This window comes from Strigops habroptila, chromosome 4 (genome assembly GCF_004027225.2).
Source record: "Strigops habroptila isolate Jane chromosome 4, bStrHab1.2.pri, whole genome shotgun sequence".
In the NCBI taxonomy this organism is placed as follows: Eukaryota; Metazoa; Chordata; class Aves; order Psittaciformes; family Psittacidae; genus Strigops; species Strigops habroptila.
In genome coordinates this window covers 33,261,431-33,281,277 of record NC_046358.1, presented here as the reverse complement: position 1 = coordinate 33,281,277, position 19,847 = coordinate 33,261,431, and the positions used below count along the sequence as shown (strand labels likewise).

The 19,847-nt window shown below is 43.3% G+C and overlaps 1 protein-coding gene across 5 annotated transcripts in view; it reads right to left on the bottom strand.

Moving 5' to 3' along the window:
* The window catches only part of CEP128 (centrosomal protein 128), a 117,581-nt gene extending 98,941 nt beyond the window's left edge, over positions 1-18,640 (bottom strand). For 3 of the 5 annotated variants that reach the window (XM_032919869.1, XM_032919870.1, XM_032919871.1), the window contains exons 1-8: positions 18,487-18,640; positions 11,471-11,631; positions 10,397-10,483; positions 5,420-5,546; positions 4,297-4,418; positions 3,371-3,403; positions 1,629-1,720; positions 820-892 (exon numbers count right to left, since the gene is read on the bottom strand). In XM_032919869.1, coding sequence (XP_032775760.1) covers positions 820-892; positions 1,629-1,720; positions 3,371-3,403; positions 4,297-4,418; positions 5,420-5,546; positions 10,397-10,483; positions 11,471-11,617 — 681 coding nt within the window. In that variant the 5' untranslated portion in view covers positions 11,618-11,631; positions 18,487-18,640. Of the gene's footprint in view, positions 1-819; positions 893-1,628; positions 1,721-3,370; positions 3,404-4,296; positions 4,419-5,419; positions 5,547-10,396; positions 10,484-11,470; positions 11,632-18,437 lie in introns of all 5 variants that reach the window. The other 2 variants (XM_030482350.1, XM_032919872.1) reach the window with 2 other exon arrangements.
* Positions 18,641-19,847: the final 1,207 nt, after the last annotated feature.

The following is a 19,847-nucleotide window of genomic DNA, read 5'->3' as shown; positions in this document are numbered from 1 at the left end:
TGCAGTGACTAGACCTTTATCACCTCACGTATATATATACACAGACAATTTGCAAACAGCACTGAATATACCAAACAGTACAGCTGTAAGAATTTAGATACGTGTCCCTACAGAAATGAAGACTTAAAGACACTGAACTGAAAATAATGTTTCTGCAATGACCTCATCCAGTCAAGTTATCAAGATTTCAAGTTGACAGTTCATTGCCAAGAATCATATAGTAGAATATCAATACAAGGATGGCAGTATTGGAGGTGATAAAAAAAAAACAAAACCAAACAACTCCAAAGCAAAATGATAAAGGCACTAAGGACAAAAGCTCCTGCACAACTTTGCATGAGGGAAAAAAAAAGACAAAAGTATTGCCTCCTACCCAGCTCACTTTCACCGATCAGAAATCATTCTGAATTAAATAATCTCATTAGAAGAATTCCTAAACACAGACAGGTACTAAAGGATCTCAAAAATGTACAATAACAGACCACAGTTTCTACATGCACTCTAAGGAGGAACCAATGTTCAAAATGAAAAAGCAGCTTTCTCCAAGATCGTGAATTTTGAAACTGAAAATTTCACTACATACAGAGTTGTAAAGCACTCACTTTTACTTTAAACAAGTATCTGAAATACAACACCTGTCTTGCTGATTTCATTATGGAAGGGTAGCATTATGATAACCCATAGTAGCCTAGATAAGATCATGCTCAGATATATGTACTAATATGTGGTATTGATTACCAGGACAGACATCAAAATAGAAGTTCATGTCCTGTTTATAAAACTAAAAATAAATCACCTTTTCACGTTAGTCACACTCACCGTTTCTTGTCTTTGGGAGTCAGTGAGCTTTTCAGACAATTCTTCTACAGTTTTTCTTAATTCAGCTTCAGTGCTTCATAGAAAAATATAGGTAAGAAAATATTCTACAGTGCAAAAATTAAACATCAGTTGTGATAATTTTAAGCAGAATAAAAAACCTCCCAGATTTTTAAGTTACTTCAATTTCTCCTACAGCCTCTAAATTCCTAGCATAGAGACCAGCCTCAAGCAGAAAATTCATGATAAAAAGCATTACCATTCCTCAAGTGAAGATAACAGAGCATCTAGCTTGAAAGGCTGGGTATCAGGTCAACAAGTACAAAATTATGAACATGTCTACACAGTGCTTTGGAACAGCAGTTCCTACTAGGAATTAGCAGACCAATTCCCGTTACTGCTATTAGACAAAGCACCATATGTTGAGACAGTACGTACTTCAGAAAAGCGTTATGGCCTGCATAAGAGCTTGCCCTCAAGAGACTTCAGTACCAAGAACAAACAAGGAGCAAAGCTGTAATAAAAATTCCCAAGTCCTTGTCATTTTGTCCATATATTAAGAAGGGGAGGAAAGCTACATATACTGTACAAATCAGAATTGAAGGGTCTCATCTACATTTATAAATACTGCACAAGATGACGGGAAACAAGCAGTTCATAATATTGCTTTCATCCAAATCTTGTGCAATCCCCTGCTCTTCACAAAATCATTTTTTTTTAATACAGAAGAACAAAGGAGTTTAAGAAGGATTTAAAAGCATAACAATTATTTTCCACACTATTCTTCATATGGAGTTATATTCTCTTCATACCGATTCCTTCTTGAAAACTCCCGACTGATGTCATCTCCTAGGCGAACTTGTTCACTGCTGAGATCGCGAAGAGACTGGTGGAAAGAATGCAGCTGTAAATCAAAGTACAGAAATGAAGCCAAGGCTTAGGAACCCTTTTATCTGTGATATTCCAAAAATATATATTTACACACTTTTTAAAATAAAGCAGATCAAAATAATCTACAATATATCAACACAACAAAATTCCATGAATTGCAGATGAGCCTGAATGAGTGGCTGAGGCTTGCATGTCTCTATTTCAATCAACCCTTCACAACACTTGCTCATTGACATTTAATTTTCAGTACATTATTTGCTAAAACAAGTTTCCCAACTATGGGGTTTTTTTCTACCATTCAGCTTGGTCATTTTGGTTATCTATCTGACACTTCACCATCTTTTTAACCTAATGCAAAGCAAGTTGAAAGATCAGAACAGGTGAAGTCAGGAGAGACACATTTTCCTTCTAACAAATGGTAGTGTAAGTGAAACAAAGTTCTGCCTAGCTATACATATTGCTATAAAAAGATGGAAGTGACCAAGCAGAACACTATGATGTATTCAGGATGTACCAGAGCACTGAGGAAAGATATTTTACTTTGCCCAAGACTTTACATACTCTGCTAGAATGCATTTCCCGGAGCTTGGGGCCAGGGGGGAGGGGAAGGCAAACAAAAAACCTCCAACAAAAAAACCCCCAACAAAAAAACCCCAACCACATCTATTTTCCTCTCTAAAACCTCCCATCTTTCCCATTCAGCAGGCCTCCAATTTATAGTTAAACCTTTTAAGTAAGCAAATTTTTACCCTTCATGGGATAAAAAGTGACAGTTAATCCATCCTAATCCAACCTACTGCTGTCAACAGCTCGGTAGCCAGGACCATCATTATGAAAAATCCTGGTTTATAATAGCCCCTTTTTCTATGCCCAAGACTTAAAACCTGGATCTTCCACAGCCCAGCTGACTGCCATCAATATTCAGACACAGTCACTAACATCTCCCCTGTGTGACTAACCAGAAATTTCAACCTGACCCAAGAGACTTTGAAAAGCACAGCATATTTTCAGAATCTATCAGCCTAAGAAGGAGAAACTCAAATGTGTTAAAAGCACACTCAGCTGGAAAATTACCTTTGCTAGAAGCAGTCAGAATGTGAATAAAGGGACTGTGGTTACAGAAAGAAGAAAAAGCCACAGCTTTAGTTAAGCACTCCACTGCTTCCTCTCTGCCCCAGTGTTTGCCTATGGTCATGATCAATGATTAGTTCTGCTTCATCATTCCTCAAAGCACTATACTCTTCTTACAAAAAGTAGTTAATGATCTAGTAAAGCCATACTCACCCACTGAAGAGCAAGAATAAGGAATAAACCAGTAGTAATCATCAAAACAGGAAAAAAAAGAGCTATTTGCTTACATAGTTACTTAATAGAATCCCACCCAACTTGGTGTCATCTGCGTATTTACCGAGGGTGTACTCAATGCCCTCATCCAAATCATCAATAAAGATATTAACAACATTGGCCCTAATACCAAGCCCTGAGGGACACTTAGAAACTAGAAATTTTGTATGCATTGCAGGAACTTCCTTGAATAAATTTTTTAAAGATATTTATAGAATATTTAGAAGTAGTCTAAAATAGTTTGAATATTTTCAGAAGCTTAGGAGGAAAGATTTCTGCATAACATTATTTCCTTCCAAGGATGAAGTTCCACACTAACCTTGGGGGATGAATGAATGAGGGGAGAAGTAGCCTGAAAGGAACAATGAAACAGGATTAAATAGAAGTCTAGGAATTTCTGTAGCACTCAAGACTTCCCAAAAAGTCAATTGAATGTACTGTGGTTAAGTCTAAAATTATTTGGAAGTTGAGACATTTAATGAAGTCAACATGAACATCTCACAATCAGCTGCTGTATTATGGCAATAGTCATAATACATTTCTCCTGGACAAATTAAGTCCACAGAGAGAGATTCACTCAAGTAGGTCTAGCTGCTGGAAACTCCTCTCTATATGTAGGATACAGAAAGCCTACAATCTTATCCATTAAAGTAATTAATTTATTTTTTCTGAAGAGTCTGCAAGTAGACACAAGTTGAGGGGTATGAAAATTACCAGTACCATACACACCCTCTCCTCCTCGCATCATCTGCCTGAAGTATGGGGTCAAATTATCCCACTCACAGGTCAGACCTAGAATTAAGATGGAGAACTAGCTGGTTCAAAAATCAGTCCAGGCAACCTTGAAGTAAACAGCAAAAGCACTAAGATCCTCTGCCATTTACCAAAGCAGAACAATCCCCTTTACAGCCACAATGGATTTCAGCATGTAGGTGAATGTTAATCACATATTCAGAAATTATTTTTATTTCTCATATGTAGTCTAAAAAGTACAGATTATTTTCATACATTTCTTTTGATATCATTACCATTTGCATCTTCTTCTCTGTAATGATTTGCATGAAACTGACATGACTGACAGATACAAGAAAATGAATGAAGAATGGCGGCTAACACTGAAAGCACATTTCATAACTGAAACATTCTCAGCTGCATCATCAGAATAACCTCATTTGATGTAAAAGCAAAGAACCTGGTGACCATGTGTTGCATATTTGGGAAGCAACTGCCATCAGTGCTTTGTACCTGGTCCAAATTATCTGAGTCATTGACAAATCGAACACTTGCAGATCTAGACCTTCGATGTTTATTGCCCTGTGAGTCTCCATAATCCCTGAGAGGAGAAGTAGGCAGGAAGTGGCGGTTCCCTTTATGAGAGAAGAGATAAAAAAAAATAAGTAGGAAAACAAAACTTTATATGGGAAAGTTTTCATTTTGCTTTCTCAAAAAGTGTGTTTCATCTTGCCAATATCCTTCTAGGCCACGTTACAGACAAAACTACTACTAAAGTTACATAAAATGCACAGGCATACTTCTTATGTATAGTTTACCTCTTCTCGGGATTCTTCTTCAAGTATTTCTGAGATACATGTATGTGACCGTAAGAAAGAGGTTTCCTTTGTTCCTCCAAGGAATAAATAGGGGGTTTCCTCTAATTTATTTGCCCAAGCAATAGCTTTTCTCTACCTGGTTCTATTATAGCTTCAAACTACAGTACTTCACAGCTTTTACATTAGAAAAACTGAAGTTTTCTACTAAAAGGCTTTAAATTTACTAAAATTCTTTTTAGTAAATTTACCAAATCTACTAAAATTCTGGGAGGAATACTGCTCCCAAATAAACTTTGTTCTAAAATACAATGAATTTTCAGAGAGATGTACAAGAAAAAGCTACTTTTCTGTAGGTTATACATTGGTTCAGTTCTTCCTTTTCCACTGAGCCTTACATAATTTCATCCACACATCCATAATCTTATCCATTTAAAATTTAACTTCCCTTTTGCTGTGAAGCAAGCTTCAGAAGCTGCAATATCTTTTGGATTTAGCTTTAACTTGTATGTACCTACAACTCTCATTACTATGCATATAATACATCATGCAGTGGACAAGGAGTTTTCTCTACTGAAAGAATCAATGTTTCATTTAGATCTCTCAGGATACCAGCAGAAAAGACTATGTAATAGAAATCTACAAGAATTTACCAAATCAGCAACTGCATACAGGTCTCACAAATTTCTAAACCTGATTTCTTTAAAGTAATCAATGACAACTTTTCACACCTCTATCTTTACATTTTTCTTAATTTCCTCTTTCCATACAACAGCTATATGACATAATTTAAGTATACTCAAGCACCCTAAGTATTTTACCTGACACTCCTCCTCCATCCAGATCACTAGGGTATAAGCTTGAGAGAGAAGCACTTCTCATTTCAGAGTTTCGGGTTAATCGTTGGCTCCTTAACTGACCTATAGATTGTTCCAGCGTTTCTTTTAACTGCAGAGAAATTACAATTTATTGAAATATGAACACAGACTGATGAAAAAAAGTATGTAAAATATTATTTTTCAAAGAAGTCATTAAGAGAATCAAAACTATTTTTAAGCCAAGAATAGGTATGAATTAATAACAGCTTTTCTTCATTATCTTGTATGTCATATTCCTATAACTATTGCACAACATGTTTACAACATTGGCAGCTTCAAATATCAAGTTTCTCACAACAGTGGTGCAACACATCAGGAAAACTCAAAAGAAAAAAAGTGCCTCCTACAACCAAACTAAGACCTATTTGTCAGCCCTGAAAAATCCAGAAAACAACTTCAGTGAATTTATTTTCAATTGGCATTTTTCTACCAGCCCTACCTGGAATCAATTTGACATACAGCTGTCAAATTTCACTAAGCAGCTTTATATCAAGCCCTACTTTTACTAGCTACACTTGAAGAAAAGGACAGTCATCCCAAACTTGAAAGTTCAGAACTAACTATATTCCTAAATAAGTTCCTCATTTTTCAAACTTGCACCTTATTTTCTAAAATTACATTTGCTAATTTTGGTTCTCAGCCACTTGTTTTTGACACACCTTTCTTTATTCGACAATCCGCAAAACATCTATTCCTAAAGGGTTGCCTTCCCTTTCCCTAACAGAGGCTTGTACACAATGGTTAAATTGCTGCTTTATTCTTGCAGAAATATACACACTGTTGGATCTCTCTCTAGGTGGCACAAAAAGTGCCTAATATTTTGGTCCTTTCCCATACCTTCCTTTTTATATATATATATTAATTTAAAGAGACAAATACCAGTGCCATCGGAAAAAAAAAAATAGATAACCACAAAGCAAACAGATATCTCTCAAAGGCTAATTACTTTAAAACCTCTCCAAAACAGCAAAGTCAGCAGGAAAATAACTTTGCTCTAGACCAGAGCACATATGGAAAGTACAATGGTCCCACCACTACAGAACTAACAACAGCAACAATGAAATAAAGTTCTGAACAGCAAGTCTTCCTGACACTGTAAGTTATGTAGCAAGTTTTTCATTGATTCACAACAGACACTGAGCACCTCAGAGTGGGGTAGTGAGATTAATTTACAAGTTAGAATGGAAAATAGCTCCACAGCAGCCCAACAGTCACCAATTCATAAATGTAAATATGCTATACAATGGTCTGAAGAAAGTCTTTTTAAAGGAAAAGATTACAAAAAATTCAAGGGTTAGACATTACAATCAGCATAACTAACAGAACCTAAACACATATCCCATTTGGAGCAAATTATTCTTAGATAAACAGTCTTGTTTAAAATGACAGAAATGCTGGACCGATTACCACTGTGAAAAAAAAAAAAACCCAACACATCACCATCCTAATGAGAAATTTATTCAAGTTTTTCTTAAATATTTATTAAACAAGGAAAACAGATTCACTACTTCTTGACTCCAGCTGCTTCTTCCCACATACCAAATACACACAACAGCTAAAACTTCTGCTTCAAAAAGAGAAGAGGAACTCGGAGAAACATGCTATCTTTACTAATTTTACTAAGAAGACTGATTTTACTTTATTATTTAAAGCTCTAGCAGGAGATGGTTAGAGTCTCTAGATTTCTCCTTGAGCCACAATCAAATGCCACCTAGCACGACTAAGAAGAACAGACGTTAAGTCAAAACTAAATGTGAGTGTTGTCTTGCTCATCTTGATGTTTCCTAATTGAACATCTTTTTAGTAACAATCTTGAACTACATTTAGTATCACTATTTGCTAAAAACTGACAACCTTAAACAGCTCCAACACTCACCAGAAATTCCACAAATTCAGTATCCAAGCAGAGCTTACAAAGACATAAACAGGATTCAAACAGAAGAGGAAAAAAAAAAAAAAAATCTACTTTTAAGGCATCTAATATCCCAGATTACTTCCTTGCAAAACTTATGCATATCAATTTAGAAAGCAAGCTATCTGAAGAAAACAAGTCTTTTCTACATATTGCAAGCTCACTGCCCTGGACTTCAAGAGAGCAGACTTTGGCCTTTTCGGGAACATGCTTAGAAAGGTTCCATGGGATATAGTCCTAGAGGGCAGGGGGGCCCAAGACTGCTGGTTGATATTCAAGGATCACCTGCTACAGGCTCAGGAGTGTTGCGTCCCGACTAGAAGGAAGTGCAGCAGGAGGGCCAGGAGACCTCCATGGATGGATAAGGAGCTGCTGAGGAAACTTAGAGGGAAAAAAGAAGCTTATAGAAGGTGGAAGCGAGGACAGGCAGCCTGGGAAGAATACAGGGACGTTGTCCAGGAAGCTAGGGACCAGGTTAGGAAAGCTAATGCCCAATTACAATTAAATCTGGCAAGGGATGTGAAAGATAACAGGAAAGGATTATATAGGTACGTAGCAAATAAAAGACAGACCAGGGAAAACGTGGGCCCTCTCCGGAAGCTACCGGGAGAACTGGCTACCATGGATTTGGAGAAGGCTGAGGTTCTTAATGACTTCTTTGCCTCAGTCTTCACCAGCAAATGCTCTGACCACACCACGAAAGTCTTGGAAGGCAGATGCAGGGACTGTGAGAATGAAGACCTTAGGTCCACTGTAGGAGAAGGTCAGGTTTGAGACCATCTTAAGAACCTGAACGTGCACAAGTCCATGGGACCTGATGAAATCCATCCACGGGTCCTGAAGGAGCTGGCGAATGAAGTTGCTAAACCACTGTCCACCATATTTGAAAAATCCTGGCAGTCACGTGAAGTTCCTGATGACTGGAAGAAGGGTAATATAACCCCCATTTTCAAGAAGGGGAAGGTGGAAGACCTGGGGAACTACAGACCAGTCAGTCTCACCTCTGTGCCTGGCAAAATCTTGGAACAGATTCTCCTGGAAAACATGCTAAGGCACATGAAAAACACTGAGGTGGTTGGTGACAGCCAACATGGCTTCACTAAGGGGAAATCCTGCCTGACCAATTTGGTGGCCTTCTATGATGGGGCTACGGAACTGATGGACAGCGGCAGAGCAGTTGACGTCATCTACCTGGACTTGTGCAAAGCGTTCGACACTGTCCCGAACGACATCCTTGTCTCTAAATTGGAGAGACATCAATTTGATAGATGGACCACTCGGTGGATAAAGAACTGGCTCGATGGCTGCACGCAAAGAGTTGTGGTAAATGGCTCTATGTCCAGTTGGAAACCTGTAACGAGTGGTGTTGCTCCCCTCAGGGATCGGTGTTGGGACCGGTCTTGTTCAGCATCTTTGTTGGCGACATGGACAGTGGGATTGAGTGCGCCCTCAGCAAGTCTGCTGACAACACCAAGCTGTGCGATTCGGTTGATACGCTGGAGGGAAGGGATGCCATCCAGAGGGACCTTGACACGCTTGTGAGGTGGGCTGATGCCAACCTTATGAAGTTTAACCAAGCCAAGTGTAAGGTCCTACACCTGGGTCAGGGCAATCCCAGGCACTCCTACAGGTTGGGTGGAGAAGTGATTCAGAGCAGCCCTGCAGAAAAGGACTTGGGGGTGTTGGTTGATGAGAAGCTTAACATGAGCCGGCTTCAGTGTGCACCTGCAGCCGAGAAACCAACTGTATCCTGGACTGCATCAAAAGAAGCATGACCAGCAGGTCGAAGGAGGTGATCCTGCCCCTCTACTCTGCTCTCGTGAGACCTCACTTGGAGTATTGTGTACAGTTCTGGTGTCCTCAACATAAAAAGGACATGGAGCTGTTGGAGCAAGTCCAGAGGAGGGCCACGAGGATGATAAGAGGGCTAGAGCACCTCCCGTATGAAGACAGGCTGAGAAAGTTGGGGCTGTTCAGCCTGGAGAAGAGAAGGCTGCATGGAGACCCCATAGCAGCCTTCCAGTATCTGAAGGGGGCCTATAAGGATGCTGGGGAGGGACTCTTCATCAGGGACTGTAGTGGTAGGACAAGGGGTAATGGGTTCAAACTTAAACAGGGGAAATTTAGGTTAGATATAAGGAAGAAGTTCTTTGCAGTGAGGGTGGTGAGGCACTGGAATGGGTACCCCAAGAAAGTTGTGAATGCTCCATCCCTGGCGGTGTTCAAGGCCAGGTTGGACAGAGCCTTGAGTGACATGGTTTAGTGTGAGGTGTCCCTGCCTAGAACTAGGTGATCACCTGGAACTAGGTGATCTTAAGGTCCTTTCCAACCCTAACTATTCTATGATTCTATGATGTTTGCTATTTTTCCTCTTTCTCTCTACCCTCACATGCAAAATGTTCCTACATTTCACATGTATTTGTTCCAAGGGGGCAGCTGCTGCAGTTTGTTTACAACTAAGTTACAAACCTCTCTTGCCCTACCAGCACTAATTTGTTTTACTTTCTCTGTCTAGACACTTGTTTTGAAGCTTGTAGAAGATCGCTCTTTACGAGAATTTCACCCCTTCTGCAATTTAGAGAAAGCTGGTCAACAGATTCAGCAGCTGTTGTAGAATGACAGGAAAAAACCTACACCAGTATGATCACAATCTCATTCCTGCTGTAATTTAGCTTTCATATTATCACTTATTCGTGCAAAAGAAACACGTTCCCTAATACTCTATTTCAGCTATACACCTTGTACATGGTATTGTATCATAACAACCTATTTGGTGCTTAGAAACCAGAAAAGCAATGAAGCTACAAAACCTGCCAGGTTCATTATATAACATATTAATATAGTTTGATTTAGATTGCTCAAATAAATATGCAAAGTTTCTCTTTACATCTACCTAATTCTTGATACATTCTTACCAAGTAAGAATGAAACTTATTACCAAGTTTCCAGCTATGAATGCTATTAGCAGAAGAGATTTAAGAAGTTAAGATAAACTGAAGGTTACTCACAGTTGCTATCGCTTCAGTTTGTTCCTTGTTGTATTCTCTGTACTGCCCCAGCAAATGGTCAACATGTCTTAGATTTCTGTTGGTATCCTTAAAAAAAAGTTTGAGGAAGAAAAGTCAAACCAGAAATCTCCCCATTCAAACATTACTGTTGTCTTTATTATTGTTGGTTTATCGGTGTAAAATGATAATACAAGTGCTTTTTAAAGAGTCTAAGCATTCAAAATCCTGTTCAAGCAACCAGAATCTGAAGAGGTACAGCATGGCTAAAGGGAATGAGAACAAATAAATACATAAATAAATAAATAAATAAATAAATAAATCTCACAAAAAGGTCATTATCATTTCCAGTACAACAGTAAGGCCACAGCTTCAAATTCAAGTTTTGTAAGTTTCACCCACCCTAGGTATTCAGAACTGTCAGCTGGAGAAGAATGGCAATGCATTCTCAAGCAATAAATGGCATTAAGATAGCTAAATGTCTCCTTCCACTTGCAAAACAGATTCATATATTTCTTCCACTGTCTCCGCTAAAACAGCAGGAATTAGATGAATGCTTTTTACTACTTGGGTATGGATCTCTTGCAAGTTTACAAATACTGCTTCTTATTGTGAAGTTCCACACAAAGAAAATCTTTGAATTGTAAGCTCTATCATGAGGGAATTAACTGCCTACATATGTACTTTATCACAAATTGGGCAATTTTACACAGTGCAAGACAACAAAGATGGGGCTGGAATTTTCTGCTACAAAATGTAATACCTCTTTTGAGAATCTGACAAATTTTATGTGGCATTATTCAGTTGGCTAACTTTATAAACAGTATTACCAAACAGGTGATTGTTTCTGACAACACTATTACTGTCTGAAATAACAGCTGTATACAAGTGTAACAAACCACATACTTTCAGCTCAAAGGCAATACAAACAATTCCCCAAAACCTTTCTGGTTTGCACAGAAAGCAATGTTTCCCATCACTGCAGTATTTTCCACAATTTCAGAAATGAAAATTTGACCCCTGTGTTACAGAAACACAGACTCTATAAATACTTTAAAACCATATTTTATAAACAACCTGTAAGGTGCTTGCTAAAGTATGGATCTTCTCTGTAACTTCTTCTGCACCATAGTTCCAAGCTCTGCTGTGGGATGCTCTCAAAGGTGGCCGCCTTCCTATTCGAGCCCTAAGAAAGTTGTCTGAATCACTGGATGAATCTGCCATTAGTATCTTGAAACCTAGACAGGAAGACCAGAAAAAGTTATGAATGTCGAATCCAGACTTTAACTGAAAAGTCTCTGACTTGCACAATATTCCCAAAGCAACTTCACAGACTCAGACCACATTTACACTAGCCTTTCTGGTTCAGGTCAGCAGCATATACTTTTGAAGCAGATCTTCCAACTGTTCCTCAGTTATTATGTTTGTTCACACCATGAGGCAGTGCCGAGATGCAAAAGGCAGAGCCAATTAGGAGAGAACTAAATCAAAAGATGCACTCTCGCTACTTCTAAGTTCAGTACCCAGATAAGACCATAGCCCAAAGCAAATTCTCCCCCCAGACATACACTGGAGACATCAGAGCTTTAACAATTGTTCTGGTCTGCAGAATCACTCCCCTTTACCTCATACTACTTGCTAGAGAATGGCCAGGGCCAATTAAGAGGAATAGCCCCAAGTAACTAAACATCTGAAGCAAGTCTAAGAACCATTACCTTAACGACTCAAGAAGAATTGGAGATATTATGGAAAAAGGCAAATGGTGCTTCTTAAAAAGGAGGGAAAGGAAAGAAAACTGAGAAGTTATAGACTAATCAACTTAATGCAAATATCCAGAAAAAACAAAATAGACTAAGAAAAAAAGGCAATGTATCCGTTGATATCAAATCGATATGGTACCAAGGAACCAAATTCTTTAAACAGATAAGTATGACAACTTGTAATATCAGAAAAAGAGATAGGAACTGATAGAAATCAATACAAAGCAGCAGCTGACATCTTCTGAAAACATCATTCTGAGAAGCATCTCAACCATAAGAATCATAGAATCATAGAATGGTTAGGGTTGGAAAGGACCTTAAGATCACTTAGTTCCAACCCCCCTGCCATGGGCAGGGACACCTCACACTAAACCATGTCACCCAAGGCTCTGTCCAACCTGGCCTTGAACACCGCCAGGGATGGAGCATTCACAACTTCCTTGGGCAACTCGTCCAGTGCCTCACCACCCTCACAGTAAAGAACTTCTTCCTTATATCTAACCTAAATTTCCCCTGTTTAAGTTTGAACCCATTACTTCTTGTCCTATCACTACAGTCCCTGATGAAGAGTCTCTCTCCAGCACCCTTGCAGGCCCCCTTCAGATACTTGAAGACCAACCACCTCATTGTTTTTCATGTGCCTTAGCATGCTTTCCAGGAGAATCTGCTCCAAGATTTTGCCAGGCACAGAGGTGAGACTGACTGGTCTGTAGTTCCCCAGGTCTTCCACCTTCCCCTTCTTGAAAATGGGGGTTATATTACCCTTCTTCCAGTCATCAGGAACTTCACGTGACTGCCAGGATTTTTCAAATGTGATGGACAGTGGCTTAGCAACTTCATTTGCCAGCTCCTTCAGGACCTGTGGAAGGATTTCATCCGGTCCCATGGACTTGTGCACGTTCAGGTTCTTAAGATGATCTCAAATCTGACCTTCTCCTACAGTGGGCCTAAGGTCTTCATTCTCACAGTCCCTATGTGGGGTAAACCCCCAAACTAGACAAATGAATGTTAATAAACACAAGCAAATATCTAAACACCCTGTGTAACAAACACTGAAGAGATTTCTTAAATTCTTCTTCTTTCCAAGAAGACGACCTCACCATAAGCAGCATAGTAGCAAATGCCACCTGGTGTATTGATAAGGAATGGTGAGGAAATCCTGTATGCTCTCTACGTTTCTGCAAAGTTCATGCAGAGGGAACCAAAGCCCCTTCTTTCACCTCTGGGATCGCCACAGTCAAATGATGTACATGGTATAAAAGCCTTTATTGATACAGTCTGAACATACAGACTAATTTACAGGGACATCCAGCAGCGGTACCCAGTGTGTGGCCGCCATGAGCAGGGACATACTCCTGGGCCTCCTGGGCGCAGGCACTGCCTCAAGGCCAGAACCCCAAAGGCCTTTCTCCAAGGGATGCTGGGCAAAGGGGCAGCAGCAGGGCTGCACTGGGCAGGGCTGTGGGGGCCCCGTCACCTCCGTGTCATAGTGCCACCACCCGCCAACACAGCATCACAATGCTCTGGGGCAGTATAAAGCAGCATCCTCCTGTGTCCCACTGCCAGAGTGCCCGGCGCTGCCACCAGGACAGAGCTGGCAGCCTGAAGGCATCCGAGAGGAATTCCTTGAGGCACCAATGGATTTACTTGGAGGGGCTGAGGGGAGAAGACTGCCCGAAGCTGCTGGAGGTTCTCTGCTGCAACTCCAGCTCCTGGAGGGGCCACACTCAGAGCTCATTGGATGGATGGAAATCCTGCTTCAGTCTTCAGGGAACTCGCCGTCCTCATCTTCTGGGGAGATAGTGGCAGTAGCCATAAGAAATAGGATCCACAGATGGCCCAGTGCCCTCTCCCAGTGCTTTGGAGCTCCCACTGCCACGCACAGGAAGGATTCTTGCCCCCGGGGTTGATCATGCCAGCGGCATTTTGCTATTCTTGGAAGCCCCTGAGATGGCTCCAGGTAGAGGCAGAAAATGCAGTGCCAGTGTCCCCTTAGAGCCATAACCAGCCCGTGGACCAGGAGCAGGTCTTGCTCACATGCTCAGGGAGTAGCCGATCGCCAGCGCTGGGGTCAGGAAGGAATTTTCCCCCAGGGCAGATTGGCACTGGTCCCTGGGGGTTTTTTGCCTTCCTCTGAGCACTGAGCATGACCACTTGTCACGGCTCCTTGGTCCACTTTGGCTTGGTTATCACCTGGTGCTCATGCACCACGAAGGTGGCCCCTCGTGTCCTGCAGCTGGGGGGGGAAGGGCTTTTTTGCCCCCAGGGTGGCCCAGCAAGTGTCCCTGGGGTTTTTTTGCCTTCCTCCGCAGCCGAGCACAGCCCCTCCATGGGGCTCCTTTGGGCTATTGTGGCCCAAAGGCAGCTGCTCGTGCTCCACGCAGCTGGCCCTCGTGCCCCGCATCCGGGGGGAGGCAGCCTTCTGGACTCCCAGGGTGGCCCCAGCGTGGCCCCGGGACTTGCTGCTGTCCTCTGTAGCACTGAGTACCACCCCTTGTCAGGTCTTCCCCGGCCCATTCTGGCTGAGTTCTTGCACTGCTCTCGCACCACCACGGCACCACTCCTGCCCTGGCTTTCCTTTGTCAGGCTGCAAGGGATGTTTTTTCAAGTTAAACTGAAAGATGCATCAGTCTGCTGCTGGCTACGCGTGTGCATCGTGTTAGCACTTGTGAGCATCAGCTCTGAGAGATTTAGAAAAAGAAAATAGAATCTAAACTAAACTAGGCTAAAATTAACTAAACTAAACTAAGCTAAACTAAACTAAATTAAAATGAGATAAATAAAATTACCTTATAAATAAATAAAATACTCTTTCCACCTGTAACCTTTCTGATTTGTGTCTTTGAAAGTGTTTTTGGTGCTGAAAACCCCTTGGCATTTCAGGTAAATAATGGTCTCATCATTCTACAACTCATTGTGAGTGCAGGGAATGAAATGGAATAGAACAGAAGAGAATGGAATGGAACAGAATGGAACAGAACAGAACAGCTATGGTATGTTATGCATGTAGTTCTGCATGACAAGCTCTGACGTAGGTCTGAGGGGCTATCTGCAGTGCAGGTCTCAAGGGAGGCTGGTCCCAGGCACCGAGGCCTATGAACACCCTCTGGACCCTCACAGAAGTAGACCTGCACTCCTCATCTACTCTCCTTTAGACATGTATGGGGTGCCACTGGAGAGAGAGGATTGGGCCAGATGGACTCCTGATGGAGTGTCATTCTCAGGCTCTCGTGTTTTGTTCTGTTTCTCCAAAAGAAACAACTCAGGCATTTTTACAAACCAGTATTTGGGGGAGGGGTGGGGTTGGGAGTGGGGGGAAATCACAAGGAAATGAGCAGGTATTGCACACATAAACAAGATCTGCAACCATTTAGTTCAGGAGCACACTCTGCTTCGGGCTGAGGGCTTGCTCTTTGAGCCTCACTGATGTCAGAGATGTGGTCTTTTGCTATCCTGTGGAAACCCAAATAAACTGGATGAACACAAAAGAGTTTCAAAAACCAGTTCACACATGTTTTTCGCAAATCTGTTCAGATGCTCAAATCATGCAGAGACAATCTACATCTCTCACCCCCATCAGAAGGCGCAGGCTTCCTTCCCACAGAGTGACAGACCCAATGCCTACAATGGGATGTGATACCCATTCAATCCCTTCCGCTAGTGCCATGCTGGGAAGAAATGTCACCCAGTATTTCCTCAGCATGTACTGTTAGGGAAAGAAGGAAACAGTGAGAAAAGAACTGGAAGTTGGAAGAGACCTACAATGATCACTTCCAAATGCTTGACCAAAAGTTAAAGTATGTTATTAAGGGTGTTGTCCAAATGCTTCTGAAACACCGACAGGCATAGGGCACTGGTCACCTCTCTAGGAAGCCTGTTCCTGGTTTTGGCCACCCTCGAGATAAAGAAATGCTTCCTAATGTCTAGTCTAAACCACCACAAGCGCAGCTCCGAACCATTCCCACATGACCTATCAATGCATCGCAGCCAGAAGAGATCAACACCTCCCTCTCCATTTCCCCTCCTTGGGAAGAGCTGTAGAGAGCAATGAGGTCACCCCTCAGCCTCCTTTTCTCCAAACTAGACAAACCCAGTGTCCTCAGCCGCTCCTCACTGGACATGCCTTCCAGCCCTGTCACCAGCTTTGTTGCCCTCCTCTGGACACATTCAAGGACTTAAATGTTCTTAAATGCTGGGGCCTAGAACTGCACCCAGTACTCAAGGTGAGCCTGCACCACCGTTGATTACAGCAGGACAATCACCTCTTCCTCCTTTTTTTGTTGTTTTTTTTGATACTAGCTCCCAACTTCCGAGATTAATGCCCTCTTCCTTTTCTGTGTGTACTGTGGCGGATGCTTGTGGCCCCTGAACAGTCTGGGTCTGGAGAAAGCGGTCCAGCTCCCTCTCAGCTTCACTGACAGCTTTTAGCTACTGACAGCCTCCCGCAGCTCAGCCCCTGGGCGCACCGAGCGCAGCCCTGCCCATCGTGCACCCTCGCCTCCAGAGACCAGCGGAGGCACTTTGTGCACCCCGAGCTCTGCGCCGCAGCCTCCCCTCCCCTCGGCTCTGTCCGGTGCCGCCGCTGCCACCGCCGAGGCAGCCGGAGCAGAGCTCCCGGAGCGGGCCCTGGCCCTGAGCCGAGCGCTCCCCGCCCCGCCCGCTGCCCGCCCGCGCTGCCGGCGCCACCTGCCGCGCCACGCGCTGCCCGCCGCGCCGCGCGCTGTTCCCGCGCTCCCAGCCGCGCCGCGCGCTACTCCCGCGCTCCCCGGGGCGGGCTTTCCCCGCTCAGGCTGTGCCGTCCGAACTACTGAAAAGCTATGACACTGGAGAAAACAAAAGGGAAATTAAGGTTCACAAAAGAAGATACTATTGGTTTTGTTTTCAGCTGCCCAAAAATAGGCTCAGTATGGTACTTGCTGGCCAAAGCAGTGAAGAAAGGCTAGTAAACAAGGTAAACATGAAAGAAAACGCTAGACACGGGCGGACATTTTGTCTGAAGAAAACTTCCTATTTCTGGTTAGGTAGCATTCCTCTTTGTTCTTATTAGCAACATAAGAGGAACCATAAGTACTTTTAAGTTGAAGAAGTTTCGTTTCGTATAAAGCAACATCCTCATTTTTAAAGGAATGACAAAAAATTCATTTTACATTTTTAAAAAAATCATAATATATGTAGAAATTTGTACAAATACTCTATATGCACATATGCCTATTAATGTAAATTAAAAAGTGCCTATTATCACTTTTTACAAAAACCTAGACTGATTTCAGCACATGATCATACAACCTACTTGACAGTGAGAGTCATTTGTCTTTTACTAGTTTTCAGGGTACCCAAACAGATTACAACTGACAACTTTTTGCACTCAGGAAAAACACTAGTACTCAGTATTTTCCTTCACTGTAGGAAACAGAATGTTTCAGTTTCACTCTGGACTATCTTGTTAAGAGATCTGCAGGGTGAAGCAAACAAGAAGTACAAGTGACAGTCTCAACTGCAAGTTCTCCAGCTCAAGTAAACAAATGATAAACTCAGTATACACAACCTAATTACTTCAAGTGTTTTTATTTGTTTAGCTCCACTCAGACAAATCTATCACTAGGTAACTAACTTAGTGCTAAAGGCATGTTTGAAGCCTTATAGATAAGACTGAGCACGACAAAAATATTCTTTCCCAATAGAAAGGGACCTGACATCTGAAAGGTCCTTGCCTTCAGTGGTTCTAATTGAGCCAGAAGTTTTCAAAAACCAGTAAGGTGATCCGACATGGTGACAGTTCACAATCATGCCAGCAGGCACCAGTGCTACATTTTATTGTCAATTTGTGACACCACTTTCCCAACCTTCTGCGGCACCACGACACATAAAACAGTTCCTTCATACTACACACAGCAAATAAAACCAACTCCCTCTGCAAGCCCTCCCTCCGCCGTGCACGTACCGAAATTCACTAACACTTGACCTCATCCCTGAGGGCCTCCGGGATCTTTTGCCCTAGACACGGCCGTGAAAGCCCCAGAGGCAGCGGGACAACACCAGGACGGCGCCGGGCACGCCGACGGCCGCGCCTTCCGCAGGCCGGCGGGCTGCAACCCCGCGGCCGCCACATCCTGCGCCTCCCGCCGCGGCTCCCGGCTGCCGCGACTCCCGGCGCCGCTCACCTCAGCGCCCGCCCTGCCGCGGCGCTCCGCACCGCACCAGCCCCGAGCGGCAGCGCAGCGCGTTTCCGCAGCCGCTCTAGCCGCAGCCCCCGACTCAGCCCTCCCCGCGGCCGCAGTCCTCACCGCACAGCAGCTACAGGAGGTCGCGACAGCTCCCCGAGGCGAAGCTGACCCCTTTCCCAAGCAAGCCCAAGGGCCCCACACACCGCCTCACCTCGCCGCCATGGCAACTTGAACTAGCCGCCCTGCCACCAACTGCCAGCACCGCCTTCCGGGCGCCAGGCCCCCCCTCCCCGCAATGCTCTGTGGGACAGGTAGTCCGCGAGGGACGAGCCTGCGAAGGAAAAGAAGGCTTGGAGGACTTCAACTCCCAAGAGACCTTGCGGCAGGGACGGTGGCCGAGCCGAGTGGCGTGCTGCCTCAGGAGCTGTAAGGGAAGGCAGGCCCCGCCTGGGGGGGTGGCTGTTGGTCGTTCGGAGGCCGCGGGGTTGAGGCGGGAAGCTGGTCACTGGAGCTGGTGTTTGTAAAAGTTTTTAAAAGGTAAACCTTTACAAAATGCGTTGGTGTTTTATACGGACTGCAGCTTAATAAACGTGAAGAGCAGAAGCAAAAGCTGTTGCCCTGGCAAAGCAGGTGTGTACATGCCACTTACGAGGAGACTGGGCACCTGGCTGGTGCTGCTGAGAAAAGGAGTGTGTGAGTTACTTAGAATCATAGAATGAACTAAGTTGGGAAAGACATTTAAGGTCATCAAGTCCAACCATTACCCCAGGACTCCCACGTCTACCACTAAATCATGTCACTGAGGGCCTCATCTCATGGTTTTTGAGCAGTTTCAGGGATGGTGATTCCACCACTTCCCTGGGCAGCCTGTTCCAGTGCCTGACCACCCTCTCTGTGAAGAAATTTTTTCCTAATATCCAATCTAAACCTCCCCTGGTGCAGCTTGAGGCAGTTACCTCGTGTCCTATTGATTGTTACTTGCAAGAAGAGACCGACCCCCACCTCACTACAACCTCCTTTCAAGCAGAGAGTGAAACTTGAAACAGTTGTTTCACACAAGGGATACATATCCATTCTTATCTCTTGACTTTTTCCTGTTTCATTAAGCCCCGCATCTCCCAACTCACAAATGTGGTTCCTGTTACCCTTGTGTGCAGTAAAAACGACCAAATATTGCAGACTGCTACACTGACTGGCCTTGAGAGAAAAGGGAAAGAGTGCTGTGGGTGGTCACAGGAAACATCGCCTGGTCCTCAAACTTGGACAGAACTTGGAAAAGTCCTAAAATCGCTGGCATATTTGGCTGGAAATCACCTGTAGGTGAGCTCTCAAGCCCCAGGTAAAGAGTGGGTTGGGTTTTTTAATACAGTAAGTCTGTATTGCCTCAAGGTTCCACTCCAGGGAGTGATCGTTGGCCTCTGAGCACAGTAATAAAGCATGGCTGACAATCCATACTGCCTGCCTTCATTCCTATCCCACAGGACTGTTTCATTTACTCATGACAAGTCGCTAATGCAGTAGGTGTGCCTT